Source organism: Typopeltis vanoorti, chromosome 6 (assembly GCF_054136105.1).
Source record: "Typopeltis vanoorti isolate ZY-2024b chromosome 6, IOZ_Tvanoo_1.0, whole genome shotgun sequence".
Classification (NCBI taxonomy): Eukaryota; Metazoa; Arthropoda; class Arachnida; order Uropygi; family Thelyphonidae; genus Typopeltis; species Typopeltis vanoorti.
The window spans coordinates 87,946,677-87,961,492 of record NC_143554.1 but is presented as its reverse complement, the minus strand read 5'-3'; the positions used below and the strand labels follow the sequence as shown (position 1 = coordinate 87,961,492).

Here is a 14,816-nt window from a genome sequence, read left to right as displayed (position 1 = left end):
AACCTTACATTTTGTCACATTAATTTGACATCCATTCTCCTTAGTCCAGAACTCCAATCGATCTAAGTCATCTTGCAAGACTTTGACATCTTCTTCATTCACTATCGCCCTACCCAACTTTGCATCATCAGCGAACAAATGAACTGTCCCACCTAGACCCTTCCCTATATCGTTAATGAACAGATTAAACAGCAGTGGTCCAAGAACAGAACCCTGTGGCACACCACTAGTCACAGGCCGTCTTTTGGACTCTACTCCTGAATAAACTACTCTTTGATATCTCTCCATCAACCACCCAGCTATCCATCTCACCAACCCTATATCCATTCCCATATGTTGTAGTTTACGGATTAGAATTCCATGTGGTATCCTGTCAAACGCCTTTGCCAGGTCCAGCAGTATCACGGTGATTGTGATATTGAAAGAACTGTTTGGGATTCTCTTTTGCTTGCATAGCTAGTTTCCTTTCATAATCGGCTTTTGCTGTTTTTACCACACTCGTTACCCTTCTGGCCTGCACTTTATACCGTTCGTGTGCCTGCAGGTCACCCCTTTCTTTAAATTCCCTCCATAGTTGTTTCTTTTTTTGCAGCTCAAGCTTAATGGTGTTATTCATCCATTTAACCCCTACTTGTTTCACTATTCGGACCTTAGGTATACAATCAGCCATAACCTCCTGTAAATGCTCTTTGACCACTTCCCATGCTCTATCGACATTCAGCCCTTGCAGTTGTACATGCCATGGCACTGATCCAAGCAATCTCCTAAGCTTGTCATACTTGCCAGCACGGTAATTCCACATATATACCCTGTCTTAATCACAAATTGCACATCTTTAGCCACCTCCCAGGTCAAGACCTTATGATCACTCTCACCAATAGGTGGCAACATGGTCATATTCATTACAGTCAAATTTTGAGATGCAATTACCAGGTCAAGCACTTTCACACCCCTAGTATTTTCAATTACATGCTGTTTCAGATAGTTATCCTTTAATAATTGAATAGAATCCATTTCCTTCCTCACATGTGTCCTCTCCTCCTTCCAATCAATGTTACCATAGTTGAAATCCCCCATAATAATTACCCTCCTTCCACTCATTTCATCAATTTGTTTATGCATACCATCTCCACCATCTATTCCATCACCTGGTCTATAGCAGCACCCAACTGTATATTTTATTCTGCCAGTGTCAATCTCACACCAAATAGCCTCAAATGAGCTCCTTTCACTATCCTGCAATACTTCAATTCTCCTTGGCTGCAGTTCATCAGCTATCATCAATAACACCCCTCCCCCAATTTTATTCTCTCTGTCCCTCCTAAACATACTATAACCTACACATTCTATCCCACTAACTATATCATCCTCCGTCAGCCATGTTTCACTAATGCCAATAACCTGTGGCCAGGAAGAGCCAATCAAGGCCAAAAATTCTTCCTTCTTGTTCCTAATACTCCTGGCATTAGTATACATGAATTGCAGTGATCCCTTTGTCCCACCCCTATCTTGATGCGTTATTCTAAATGTCCCATTCCCATTTTTTGTCCTTAGTGCTGGCTCAGGTACATTATATACATTTTTACACTCAACTGTCTCACTGATGTCTGGATATCCACTTCCCCCCCTCCTTTGTAGTTCTAGTTTCCCTGGTTCTGCACATCCATTTTCACTTAATTCAGCAACACTTTTTCCAGTCTCCGCACACCAAGTCCATTCAAATGCAGGCCATCCATCTTGTACAAGTCCTTTCACCCATCAAACTCATTCCACACGTCCACGAATTCCACACCACACCGTCCGCACAACCTGCGCATAATGTCATTTGCGATTATGGCCCTCCTTCTAAACTCCTCTCTGTCATACCGCGGTAACAGACTCACCATTCTAACTCTGTCACTCTTTTCTTTTGCTACCTTTAACAATACTTTCAAGTCCTCTCTCACTATAGATCTATAGAAAAAAGAATACAAGAACATCAATCGTACATTCTTCACAACAAATCCGATAAGTCCGGATTGGTGCAACATGGGATAGAAACAAGCCACAACATTCTCTGGTCCAGGACTCGCCTTCTACACAGATGTTGCTATAAATTCGAACACCTATTCAAAGAGAGTGCTGAGGCCTTACTTCAACGCCTAACTTGAATCGAAATGATTGCCTATCCTTGTCAAAAATATGGGAAAGTTTAATCTGGATAACACACTAGGTTTTTTTTTTTATTTTTTAATTGGGACCCTCTAATTCCTACATTAGTCTACTTGAAAATTTATAAATTAAGATTATTATATGCAATTGTGAATTAATACCTATAATTTATTCATCACCCTGATGAAATTTACCTCTCTTTAGTGCTTAGCAATGTAACATCACTTGACTCATTCTACTTTTGAATGATCAATTGTTTGTATTCCATCTTGTAAAAACTGTTCCTATCAAGCCACTGAGGATAGTCTGTTAATTTCAGACTGAAATATTTGGCAAATATTAAAATATTCTTGTGTTAACGTGTTTATATTTCTTAATCTCTAATAATGTCTCTGTGACAGAGACAGAATATAGGATTCATTAAACTTATATTTATTTATTGATGCTGTATTCATTCCATTAAACCAGCACATAACCTAAATGCTTGACTACGTCATCACCAGTATAGTCACTGTCTAGCATGTCCTCAGAATCAGTCTCCAACAGCATTTCCTTAGCAAATGTGGCTGTAAATGTCTCTTTTTCAAAATTCTGCATCATTGCTGTCTGTTTTTTCCTTCTCAGTCAATTGTTTAGTTAGAATTTAATGTTTTAATGTCTTTCTTCCACTAATGAGATTGAAACTGGTTAGTAACCCTTTCCATTATGCATGACAATAAACATGTCTGAAAGGAAGTGTGCTTTGCATTATGGAATACCAAAGCAAATAATGTGAAGTCAACAGCTTCTGTATGCAAGCAACTTAGAAGATACTTCATGCACAAAGATTATTTGCTTACACTTGGATAAAGGATTGAACAAGAATATAATTTCTTGGCAAGTATAAAATAACAGATGAAACTTGTTATGAAATTGAATATCTTAGATGATATAATGCTGAAAGGACTCAATAATTTGTATAAATATTTAAATTAAAAATTATATTAAAAAGAAATGGAAGCATTTCTAGTGTTGTAATATTAATGGTTACCTTGTTTAAAATGAAAATTATTCAATTCTCATTTCATTGGGTCATTTTTTCCACATTTGGAAGGTGACTGTTATTTCTTGGGTAATGAGTCAATTTTTTCCAGAAGGACAAAAACATCATCATCATTTCATCATCAAATTCCTGCCATGTACCCTCAAGGGGTGTACAGGATATGACAGTACTACATGAAAAAATTACATCATTACTAACTTCCTATCTACAAATTTCCTCCAAATCAGTCTGTTACTTGTCAAGACTCCAACATTATCAGATCTTATATTTCTATCGTCTAAGGCACTTTGTACCGTATCAATCCACCTATATCTTGGTCTTCCTCTGGGTCGTTTTCCTGCCAACCTGGCAGAGAACACTTGTTTTGCTAATCTTTCCTCTCCCATTCTATTTAAGTGACCATACCATCTGAGATTAGCTCTGCTAACGCATTCCTGGATGCTGACAATGTCAAGTTCTTTCCTAATATCCTCATTTTTAATATGATATTGCCATTGATGCCATCTGTTCACGCCTCTAATCTTTCTCAGGACTCTCATATCTGCGGTCTCTAGTCTTTGGTCAAGTGTTTTACTTCTGACCCAGCTCTCAGATCCATAAGTTAAAATTGGTTTGAACACAGTCTTGTATACAGCTAATTTAGTGTTCCGACTAATTTCTTTCTTATTCCATATGAATTTATTCAATTGACTTCCCACGATACCAGCTTTGCTGATTCTGTTGTCTATTTCTATATTTAGTTTACCATCTTCAGTAAAAATTGTGCCTAAGTAGCTGAAATGTTTTACTTGTTCCACAGGTTCTCCATTCACAACACAGTTGACATTTTCAATGATTCTGCCTATTTTCATTGTCTTTGTCTTTTTATTGCTGACCTTCATACCATATCTATTACAACAGCTATTCAATTTAGTCAGAGAATCTTGCAGACTTGTAGCGGATTTATTTAGAAGTATAACATCATCCGCATAAAGCAAAGAGCTGACATTAACATCTCCAATTTTGATATCAGGTTTAATACCACATTCCTTCATAATGTGATCCATATAGATAATGAATAACAGAGGGGATAATGTACATCCTTGTCTCACACCAGATTTAACATTAAACCATCTTCCTGTACTTCCTTCAATTCTAACTGCTGACTCACAACTCAAATAAAGACTTAGTATTGCTTGATATAATGCCCCATTGACACCATATAACTGCAGCGTATTGAATAGCTTCTCTCTTGGCACCTTGTCATATGCCTTTTCCAAATCAACAAAACTTAAATACAGATCTTTGTTATATTCCCATGCTTTCTCGACTATTTGTCGTAAAGTGAAGATCTGATCCTGACAGCCTCTATTTGGCCTGAATCCAGCTTGTTCTTCACCAAGCTTTTCTTCCACAATTCTTCTCAACCGTTTCTCAAGTATACTTGCATAGATCTTGCCAGGAACACTCAGTAGGGAAATACCTCTGTAATTCTCACATTCAGTTTTATCTCCCTTTTTATATATGGGTACTATGAGAGCTCTACTCCAATCATCGGGAATTCGTCCCTCTGTCCAGGCTTTCTGAACTATGCAGTGCAGCCACTGTAAGACTCTTATACCACCATACTTCAGCATTTCTGGTCGAATATCATCTACTCCTGCTGCCTTTCCACATTTCAAGCCTTTGATGGCTTTTTCTACTTCAAGTATGGATATGTATTCCTGACTGCATGCCTGGTCAGTGTTTTTTATCACTGTGCTGTCATCACTGCTTGTTTCATTTAGCAGTTTTTCAAAGTAATTACTCCATACTTCAAGGATATCTTTTTCTCCTGTTTTCATTTCACCTTTATCATCTCTAATTCCTTTTACAGCACTCTTTCCTCCATTCCTAAGCTTCTTCAACAACCTCCAGAATATTTTGCCACTTTCTTGATATTTATTTTCTATATTCTTGCCAAAGTCCTCCCATGACTTTTGTTTAGCTAGTTTTACACACTGTTTAGCTTTCTTACATTTGTCTCTGTATTCTGTAAGAGTCTGTAAGGACAAAAACAAGGTTTCACTATATACCAGCTAACTTGGTCCTGGCTGCAAAAGGCCTAATAAAGTTCCTCCTATCACAAATAGAATTTACTTAATTCTCTTTATGGGATAAGTGACATGTAGTCACTTTTAATATCTGTAGATTTATTTTTATATTTTTTCCTCTTTCCCTTAAAAAACCTTGAATTCACTGTCAAGTACTCATGAAAGTTTAAAAAAAAAAAAAGTTAGGTTTCTCTCATGATGTCCATCATAATCTTAAAAATAGATCCCATACATAATGATAAAAGGGGAAAATGGAGAAGTAAAAAAAAAAAAAAAAAAAACACTTTGCCATGGAGCCCAAATAATGGAAGAAAAGTGAACTGTTGTGGTCTTGGATCCGTTAGTAACCAAAATTAATGAAGCATAAGATTAGAATTATTTCAATATATATTTTTATTTCCTTTTATTAATAATTATTACTGACAATTACAGAATATTTAGATAACATTGCAAATAATAGGAAAATGCCACTTCTTTTCCAAAATACAAAACTCGCATTGCTCTTGATATTTGCAAGAAAGTTGTTTTTTTATGAAGTTCAATATTTCTGAATGCTGATTCACATATTGCACAGAGATGTGAAGAAATGTATGTTGAACTGATTAGCTCAAAATTTTTTAAAAATTTAGGCCTTCCAAGCTCTTCTAAAAGATCTTTAGTCCCAATAAAATATTGGTTTTTGAGACAGAATTTGACAGATATGCATAATGAAAATTCTAACTGATATATATTTCACTGTTTTATGGATAAGTAAGTGTAGTGCAAAATTTATATTTAGTAAGGAATGTTAATTTACACATATTATAAGGAAAATTAATTTTTATTTGCTCATTTTTTGTTAGGCATAATTAGTACACATTATAAAAAATGAAATTTTTTTATAGGGATAGAAGAAGGTTGTATCCTGTCTAGCTGAAAAAGGCATGAGAAGTGTGAATATATATATATATTTTGATGCTATGCTTAAAGAATTTAAATAAAGCTGAAAAATACAATATTTTATATCAACAATATGTTATTTTGGAAAACTAATAGAAGAGAATGAAATTTCACAATGTTAAATATTGCAAAACATGCACAAATGTTATTCTTTAAAACATGTTATGTTAGCAGAAAAACATAACATTTGTACTCCAAAAAGCAATATGTAGTAAAGTATTAAGAAAACTGCAGTAATATAACTTGCTTTCACCATAATGAGAAATGCATTTTGTTGTTTTAATCTTGGTCTCACTCTGTTTTTTTTTTTTTTTCTTCAAATAGCTGCAAGGCATTTGGCAAGATACCACATGGAACTCTGTCACATAAATTGAAGTAAATGGGTATGGATAAAAGGCTGATGGATAGAAATTAGTGGGTAGATGGATGAGAAGCCTTGTGACAAGTAGTGTGCTACAGGGTTCTGTACTCAGGCCACTGCTATTTAATTTAAACATAAATGGTCTGGGGGGGGGGAGTATGCAGTTGTTTGCTGATGATGCAAAACTGGGAAGAGCAATAAGTTTAGTAGGATGATTCAATTAGATTGACAGTATGGGCAAAGAGAATGACTATCAGTTTAACGTGGCAAAGTGCATTGGATTTCATCTCCAAAGTTACCATTTTGGAATCCTTTCTTTTAGGGTTACACGGTGATCAGCATTCGTTTAAAAAATTTTTTTTATGGAATTTACAACCGTGTTAAAAAACTTTTTTTATTATCCCGATGTTTCGATCTTCACATCAAGATCATCATCTGGAGCGTACATAAGTATACAGAATAAGCTGAGTTACATCATTAACTGTAAGCCAGAGAAACAATGATTTGATCACGTTATTCTACTGGCGTGACCTCTGGTGAGAAAAAAAAAAAAATTACATCAAGCTAAATTCTATTTTTTACAATGACAGGAATAAACATTCTTTTAGATGGTTTTCTTTCAGAAACAATTGGTGTCCTATTTTTAGTATTACAATTCTTATTTACAATACTGGATTTTCTACAGTCCTGTTTATAGTTGTTCTTGGTGAGGAAGGTCGAATATATATCTTCCATGTGTTTGGGATTTTTAAACCATCATTGTTGTTCAGATTGGGGTGGTTGCTGATAATCTCACAGGCTTCCTTGAATTTTTGTTCATACCATGTTCTAGTGTGATGTAGACAGCTGGTGGTTTTCCAGTCAATTCTGTGTAAGGTATTCAGGGCATGATCAGAAAGGCCAGCTTCACCATAATTATTATATTTAATGTGTCATTTTAAATTCATTTAAAAATTTTTTTAAATGAATTACCATTTTGGAGATGAAAAGATTACCAGCTGTATAGTACGGTGATGGAACTGTACTGCAGGAAATTGGTGTGGTTAGGGATTTGAGCGCTATTGGACTGTGAGTTAAAGTTCAGAAGGAAACTGAAAATAATGACAAAAACAGTCTGCACGGTTACCTGTTTATTGAAAAACACTCAGGGCTGGCTGGTGGCATGTGTGAAGTGTGCAATATACACATGCGCCACAGAAGAAAAGGCACCTAAAAGATGTCAAAAAAATATGAGATAAGAGTTTAAACAAACAACGAATGGTATATATAATTATGAATGAACGTCATCTTCCATTTGGGCCCCTTCAGATCTTCCCGGAAATGAACAAATAAATTCAGAAATTGTATTCTGGACCCAATTATATCACTGTAATTTTTTATTAAAATTTACGAAAATAGTTCTTTATTTTTTGATGTATCATAAAATCAATTTATGATTAATTGTTGAGTTCCGTGTAAAAAAAATTTGTATAAGCAGGACTAATCTGTAGGCAACATTATACTGTAAAGTGTTTTTCATTTCCTGTTCGTTTTATTCACACTTTATTCAAAAAAACTTTTTTGGAAAGGCACCGAACATTAATCGCACACGCAAGAAAAAGACTAGGCGCTGGCGCTGAAAACACTCATAAGCAGAGATGAGGGGGTTATTATACCTCTTTATAAGTCTCTGATAAGGCCCCATTTGGACTTTGTACACAGATCTAGTCAGTTGTGTTTCTTGGGAATGAGGATCGGGTGGAGAGGATCCAGAGGACAAGTCACTGAGATGGTGGCAGGTCTGCAGAATGATCCTTATGAGACTAGGGTGGAGAATCGTGGGCTACAGAAATTGGTCGATAGACAGGAGGGAAGATATGATAAAGACACAGAAGTTGGTTTTTTAAAGGACTAGTACAGATGAAGTTTTTCAGTATATGATTAGTGTGTATGGAAAGAGGTGGGGGAGGGTACCAGGGTGGAGGCATCATTGAAAATTGAGCCAGGTGTGGTTAGGAAGAACATGGGACTAATTTTTTTTCTTGGAGAGTTCATGAGTGCAATGGGTCAGGATCAGCTGAGTGTTTTGTCAATGAATGACTTCATTCACTGACATCACTGAGATGAACTCATTCACTAACAAAGCCTTCATACAGTGAAGTATGACAGACAATGCTTTTTGTAAGGCAATAGGTGCTGCTACTCATCCTTCACTAGCAGGAAAAATTGAAAATTAGAATATTAAAAGAAAACTGAAATTATTTACTGTTATTTTTATATCATAGTGTAATAATGTTTTTGGAATAAGAACAGCAAATTATAACTGTATAATACATAGTTATTAAGTATAAATTTATTGTACAAGTATATAAAAATAAGAAACAGCTTTGATAATTTTAATAAAAATTTTATAATAATTATAAAAAAAGTTATTTAAAATTTTTATTCACTATCTATTAAGTAACATCAAACTAGTGAAAAATGTAAATTTCAAATAACTAAGCTTATTTGCATACCAGGTAAATGTGTACAAAATTACTGAATATAAATTTCTAAATGTACTACATCCATAAGGATATGTCACTGATAATAAAGGTGCTGATATCCAATACCATTGTGTACCATCTCAAAAAAAAAAAAAATTAAAAAAAAAATATATATATATATACACACTGATGACAAAATATTGTGCAAATGATGGTTGGTGCCTAGTGAAATGTTTAGTACGACTTCCCCCAATGAATCTGTGAACTTCATGGAGATGCCCATGTAATACTACTATCAAATTCTAAAGAAAATATTGATTGATTGATTCAACCAGGGAGGTATGTAGTTAGGTTGCTTGCAAGGTTAGAAAATCTGAATTTATGGTTGACTCAAAGAATTTAAAGAAGTCCTTGTCTTTGGGATATGGAATATGAGGACAGATTGAGGGAATGCCATTTGCAAAAGCTTTGTGAATAGGAGGAAGAGAGGGGATATGGTTGAGACATTTAAGTTGGTGAAGTGCTGTTTCAGGTTGATGTGAAAGAAAGTTTTCATAGAATGGAAGAAGAGAATAAAACAAAGGGACATACCTGAAAGTGTATAAGGAGGGCGTGAGCAGAAGCACAAGGAATAAATTCTTTGCATATGGAGAGTGGTTGGTTAGTGGACTGCATTGCCTGACACTGCAGTAAATGCAGATACGTTGAATAAGTTTAAAGCATGGTTTGATGGGCTTTGTGTTTGCCTCCTTTGATTCCACGGAGGTCTGGTGTTAATAGCATTGAATGCCGTAGTGCAATTGGAAGAATTGCAGAGCATTGCACCCTTTGATTGGAAAAGACCTGGGTTTGATTCTTGTCATGATGAGGGGAATCCTTATATAGGCTTTTTCAATTGAAGGTGAGTTAGCCAATCCCATACGGTGGTGGCGGCAGGATTTTGTCTCTTGGAAATTCAGGACACATGCAATTTACAAACAAAATATACTGTTGTTGGTGATGATGGGCGATAGATGGTGTTGATAGTAGTAGTGTCATAGTGGGGAATTAAGTAGTAGTGGAGAGAGGAAAGATGTATTTAGTGAAGTAGAGTAGTGTGCCCTCGCACAATGAGTCCTTGGACTCTCTGGAGGTGTTGTATAATAATAATATAGAAAAAAGAATATCAGAACTTCCAGGATGTTCTGAGAGAAAACAAAGAAAATATGAGAAAGCTAACCTGTGAATACTGATACCTAAACATAAGTCATAGTAGAACTTTGGTAAGAATATGGACGATCACAGAGGTATAAAAATATTTTGGAGGCTCTGGAAAAAATTTATGTAGGAGAGAGTACCAAGTAAGGAATCAGAGATGATAAAGGAAACTTAAGATAAAAGATATTCTGGAAGTCTGGAGTCATTACTTTAAAAGATTGTTAAATTGTCATTAATACGAGGATGGTCTAAAATGTTCTCAACCTAACAGTGAAAAAACGAATTTATAATTTCAAAATTTTTATTTTTCAACATAATCTCCCTTAAGAGTAATACATTTATCCATTTTGCAGATCTTACTGAGAGCCACTACAGGGGCGGGATAATGGATCTCAGTAAGATCTGCAAAATACCCCTCTACAGCTGCAATCACCTCTTGATTCAAAGAAAAACGCTGACCAGCGAGGAAGAGTTTTAGTTTTGGGAAGAGATAGAAGTTAGAGGGAGCCAAATCTGGAGGAATAGGGTGGATGTTCCAACAATTCATAGTGCAGATCCCTTAATTTTCCCATTACCAAAACACTTTCGTGGGCAGGTGCATTGTCCTGATGAAAGATGATTTTTTTCTGCTGCAAACCGGGTCTTTTCTCACAATTTTTTTTTGTCCAGTCTGGTTAAAAGATTGGAATAATATTCCCCAGTTATTGTTTTACCCTTTTCAAGATAATTAATAAACAAAATGCCTTTAGCATTCCAAAACACTGATGACATGACCTTTCCTGCTGATGGAACTGGCTTCTATCTGCTGTTTGGATTCTGGTATGTATGGTAATCTAAGTCTCATCCATAGTAATAAATCAATGCACAAAATCAGTTTTATTCTTGTTAAAACACTCCAAGCACTGTTCAGAGACTTTCATGCGAGTGTGTTTTTGATCTGCTGTGAGCAAGCGCAGCACCCATCTTGCACAAAACTTTTTCATATGTAATTCTTCATGCAAAATATATCCTACATATTCTTTTGAAATGCCTGTAGTCTCAGCAATTTCACACACTTTGACTCGCAGTCATCCAATATCATATCGTGAACTCGATCAATAATTTCCGGTGTTGTTACACTTTTCGGACGTCCTTCAGGTGGATCATCTTCAAGGCTGGTACGGCCACGTTTAAATCGGCAGCCCATTTCTTAATTGTTAAAAATGAAGGAGAAGAGTACCTATAAACTTTTATGAACTTCAAACGAATTTCTTTTGGCATTAAACCTTCTTATACAAAGAATTTTATCTCTTTCAAGGGATACAGACAACAATACTTTTGCTTCAGACAGCTGTATGAAACAAACTACTTGATAGAATGACTTGCAATTTCACATGGATGCTTATGACAGATGTACTAACTTTAGAAAAAAAAAACTTGCTTATAGTGTTGGCATCTATGGTTAAGGCCGAGTACTTTTCAGAAGGAGGACAAAAAATTGATAGACTACAATATTTTGTTGGAAGGTTTTTCAAATTGGTTAGACTAAATTTAGTTTAATCCTTTAACCAAGTATATGAAACAAAGTTTGCACCTGAAGGGCAAACTTTGTTTGCTTACAGTTGGATAAAGGATTAAACTAAATTTATTACAATATTTTGTGTACCTTGCCTTAAAAACATTCAGCATCAATGCATTCCACTCTAGTGGATGAACAAAATAGATGCATTCCATTCATTCACCACTTGCTATGCAAAAATCTTCTACTTCCTTACTCACATAACCTTTGTATAGTGTTTAACAGGATTACCACTCATTTTCCCATCACCTATTACCCAGAGCAATATGAGTTAAATTCCTCTAAATCTAACTCATAGGCTCTTCTTATCAACTTAATGTCTCAATCGCATCACCTTGTATCTATTAAGCTCAGCAGGTCATATGCCTTACTCTCTCCTCATACTCAATATTCCATAGTCTTGAGACAGTTTTAGTTACTTGCTTCTGCACTCTCTTTAATGTTTCTTCATTACTCATAAAGTTTCCTTCTTATTCATTGCCCATAAATAAAAAGCATTGTAGAAGAATGGTAGAAAATTTCACTGTGTAAGCTTCTGTAGAGATAGGACATTCTAGAAATATTTTATCTGGTATTTAACCACAAAGATACCCAATAGAAACTATTTTTTTATTTCAACTAGTTTCATGAAATACTTTGTTTCACTTCATCAGGAAATAACATGAATAAACTAATTAAAAAACCAGAAAGAATGTAAGTGAAAATATTTGAACTCTTAAACAATGGAAAGCATGTGTTTCGATTTAGCTATTAAGCTAGCTGCTGTATACTACTCGCAGATACAAGTGTGTTGTGGTTTTTTTAAGTGGAATTCAACCAGATAAACATCCACACCCACCACTGAAAAAAATCAGGTGTCTACAATATCAGTTGCAACTGTGGTCCTACATAGAACAAAAAAGCCAGATCTGGAGAGATATGCCAACTGGAATGCTTCGAGGACATTGAGAATGAAAGAAAGCTCAAATCATGTCTTAGCAGCACATATGACAGAAACAAAAGAGTAAAATGGCAAACAAGCTAAAATGCTCCATTTAGATTACTGATTTTACTCAAGAGCATCCAAATAACCAGCTGAAAATGATGAAGTATCCTCTATAGTGTAACAAAAAACAAAGGATAATTTTACATCGTCTGGTTTTCATTAATTCATCACAACACACTCCTATCTACTATTATGTACACCAACACACAAACCAGCAGGCAGCATAATAGTGAATGCTTGCTCTTTCCGTTTAAATGAGTTCAAATATTTTCACTAGAGATGTTAACTGTTTTTTACTTGCCTTCTAGTTTTTTATTTTATTCTTATTATTTCCTGATGAAGTGAAACAAAGCATTTCATGAAACTAGTCGAAATAAAAAAATTGTTTCTATTTGGTTTCTTTGTTTGTGGCTAAATACCAAATAAAATATTCAAGAGGAATACAATCAATATATAATCAGGAATACACACCAATACTTGAGGTATTAAAAAAAGCTACCAAAAACCTGAAATGTGGAAAAAAAAAAAAAAAAAAAAAAGCAGTTGGAGAAGATGATTTTGATTAAAATTCAAATATGGAGTTATAAAAGTTTTTCCAGTGGCTACATTTCATAATTTCAAGGGTATGGTCTGAAGATTAAATTCAGATGACCAGAGTAGAGATCTTGTAGCACCCATCTATAAAAAAGTAAATAAAAGAATTGCAGAGAAATTTCCCTATCAGCGTTCCACGTAAGATTTAATACTTGAAAAGAGACTAAGTAATAGTCTTTTGGGAAGTACAAGACCGGTTCAAGCAAAATAGGGGTTGATGATCAGATTTTCAGCGATAATTAGTTATGGGAATGGTAGAAGAAGAGAGAATAGGAACAGTATATGAGAGGGAATGAGAGAGAGTTATGGGAATGGTAGAAGAGGAGAGAATAGGAACAGTATATGAGGGAATGAGAGAGAGAGAGAGAGAGAGAGAGAGAGAGAGAGAGAGAGATAGTTATGGGAATGATAGAAGGGAAGAGAATGAAAACAGTAGGAGAGAGGAATGCAAGAGAGCACTGGAACCAGGGATAGAGTGATGTCAGGAAGGCAGGTAAGTAGGGGGAGCACAGAGAGAGAGAGAGAGAGAGAGAGAGAGTGAGAGATGCATGTGAACAATCGAGGAACAGGGTGGTAAGAGGTGTAATGTATGGGAACTCAATGATCCGTGATGTTCAAGACAAGATAGGATACATGAGGAGTGTTTGCCTGGAGGAACAAGAGAAAATGTGGCTTTGGCAAATAAGAGGGGTGAAAGAGTGGATGAGATGATTGTAATGGTAGAAACAAATGACTTGAGAGTTAATGTAAATTGCGCAGCGAGAGATATGAGATTCTTGCTTGAGGTTGTACGAAAGAAGACACAGAGATGAAAGATGGTGTGCATGTTGCCTAGGTATAATAGTGACGAGCTGAGAAGAAGAGCAGTAATATTGAATAACATAATAGCTAGAATGTGTCAGAAGAGAGGATTGGAATATGTGGATGCTTGGAGGGCGTTTGAGACAGAGAGACCACTTGCATTTGAATGAGGAAGGACATAGGCATCTGGAGAGATTGCTGTTCTGAACGAGTCGGTGTGTCCCAGGGTGGATGGTAGCAGGGATGGCCTCTTGTGGGAATGGTTACTTGGGAGAAAGGGGACTACATCAGGTAATGCTGAGCCTAGTGGAGTCTACAGGAGATAATGCTAGGTATAGAAAAATGGCATTTTTCTGCTTTATACTAATGCCAGGAGTATCTGGAATAAAGGAGAGGAATTGGTGGCGCTGATAGCATCAGCCTGGCCAAAGACTATTGGGATCACTGAGACTTGGTTGACAGAAGGGGATATAATAACAGGAATAGAAGTAGAGGATACAGCAATTTCGGCAGGATAGGAAGGGAAAGCGTCGTGGTGAAGTACTGCTTATGATAAGTGACGACTTATGTCCTCTAAGAGTGGAGGCTTTGGAAGGCAGTGACACTTATGATATGAGGTAGAAGTGGGCAAGACAGGATATTTAGTGGGGT

The 14,816-nt window shown here is 35.8% G+C and overlaps 2 protein-coding genes across 5 annotated transcripts in view; one reads left to right on the top strand and one right to left on the bottom strand.

Moving 5' to 3' along the window:
* The window catches only part of LOC150105675 (sodium/bile acid cotransporter 7-B-like), a 169,887-nt gene extending 163,352 nt beyond the window's left edge, over window positions 1–6,535 (top strand). For all 4 annotated transcript variants that reach the window (XM_090394999.1, XM_090394998.1, XM_090394997.1 and 1 more), the window contains one exon: window positions 6,150–6,535. In XM_090394999.1, coding sequence (XP_090251125.1) covers window positions 6,150–6,177 — 28 coding nt within the window. In that variant the 3' untranslated portion in view covers window positions 6,178–6,535. The remainder of the gene's footprint in view (window positions 1–6,149) is intronic.
* Window positions 6,536–6,793: 258 nt separating this feature from the next.
* The window catches only part of LOC150105673 (uncharacterized), a 211,184-nt gene continuing 203,161 nt past the window's right edge, over window positions 6,794–14,816 (bottom strand). Inside the window, exon 11 of the mRNA XM_090394995.1 lies at window positions 6,794–7,774. Coding sequence (XP_090251121.1) covers window positions 7,688–7,774 — 87 coding nt within the window. The 3' untranslated portion in view covers window positions 6,794–7,687. The remainder of the gene's footprint in view (window positions 7,775–14,816) is intronic.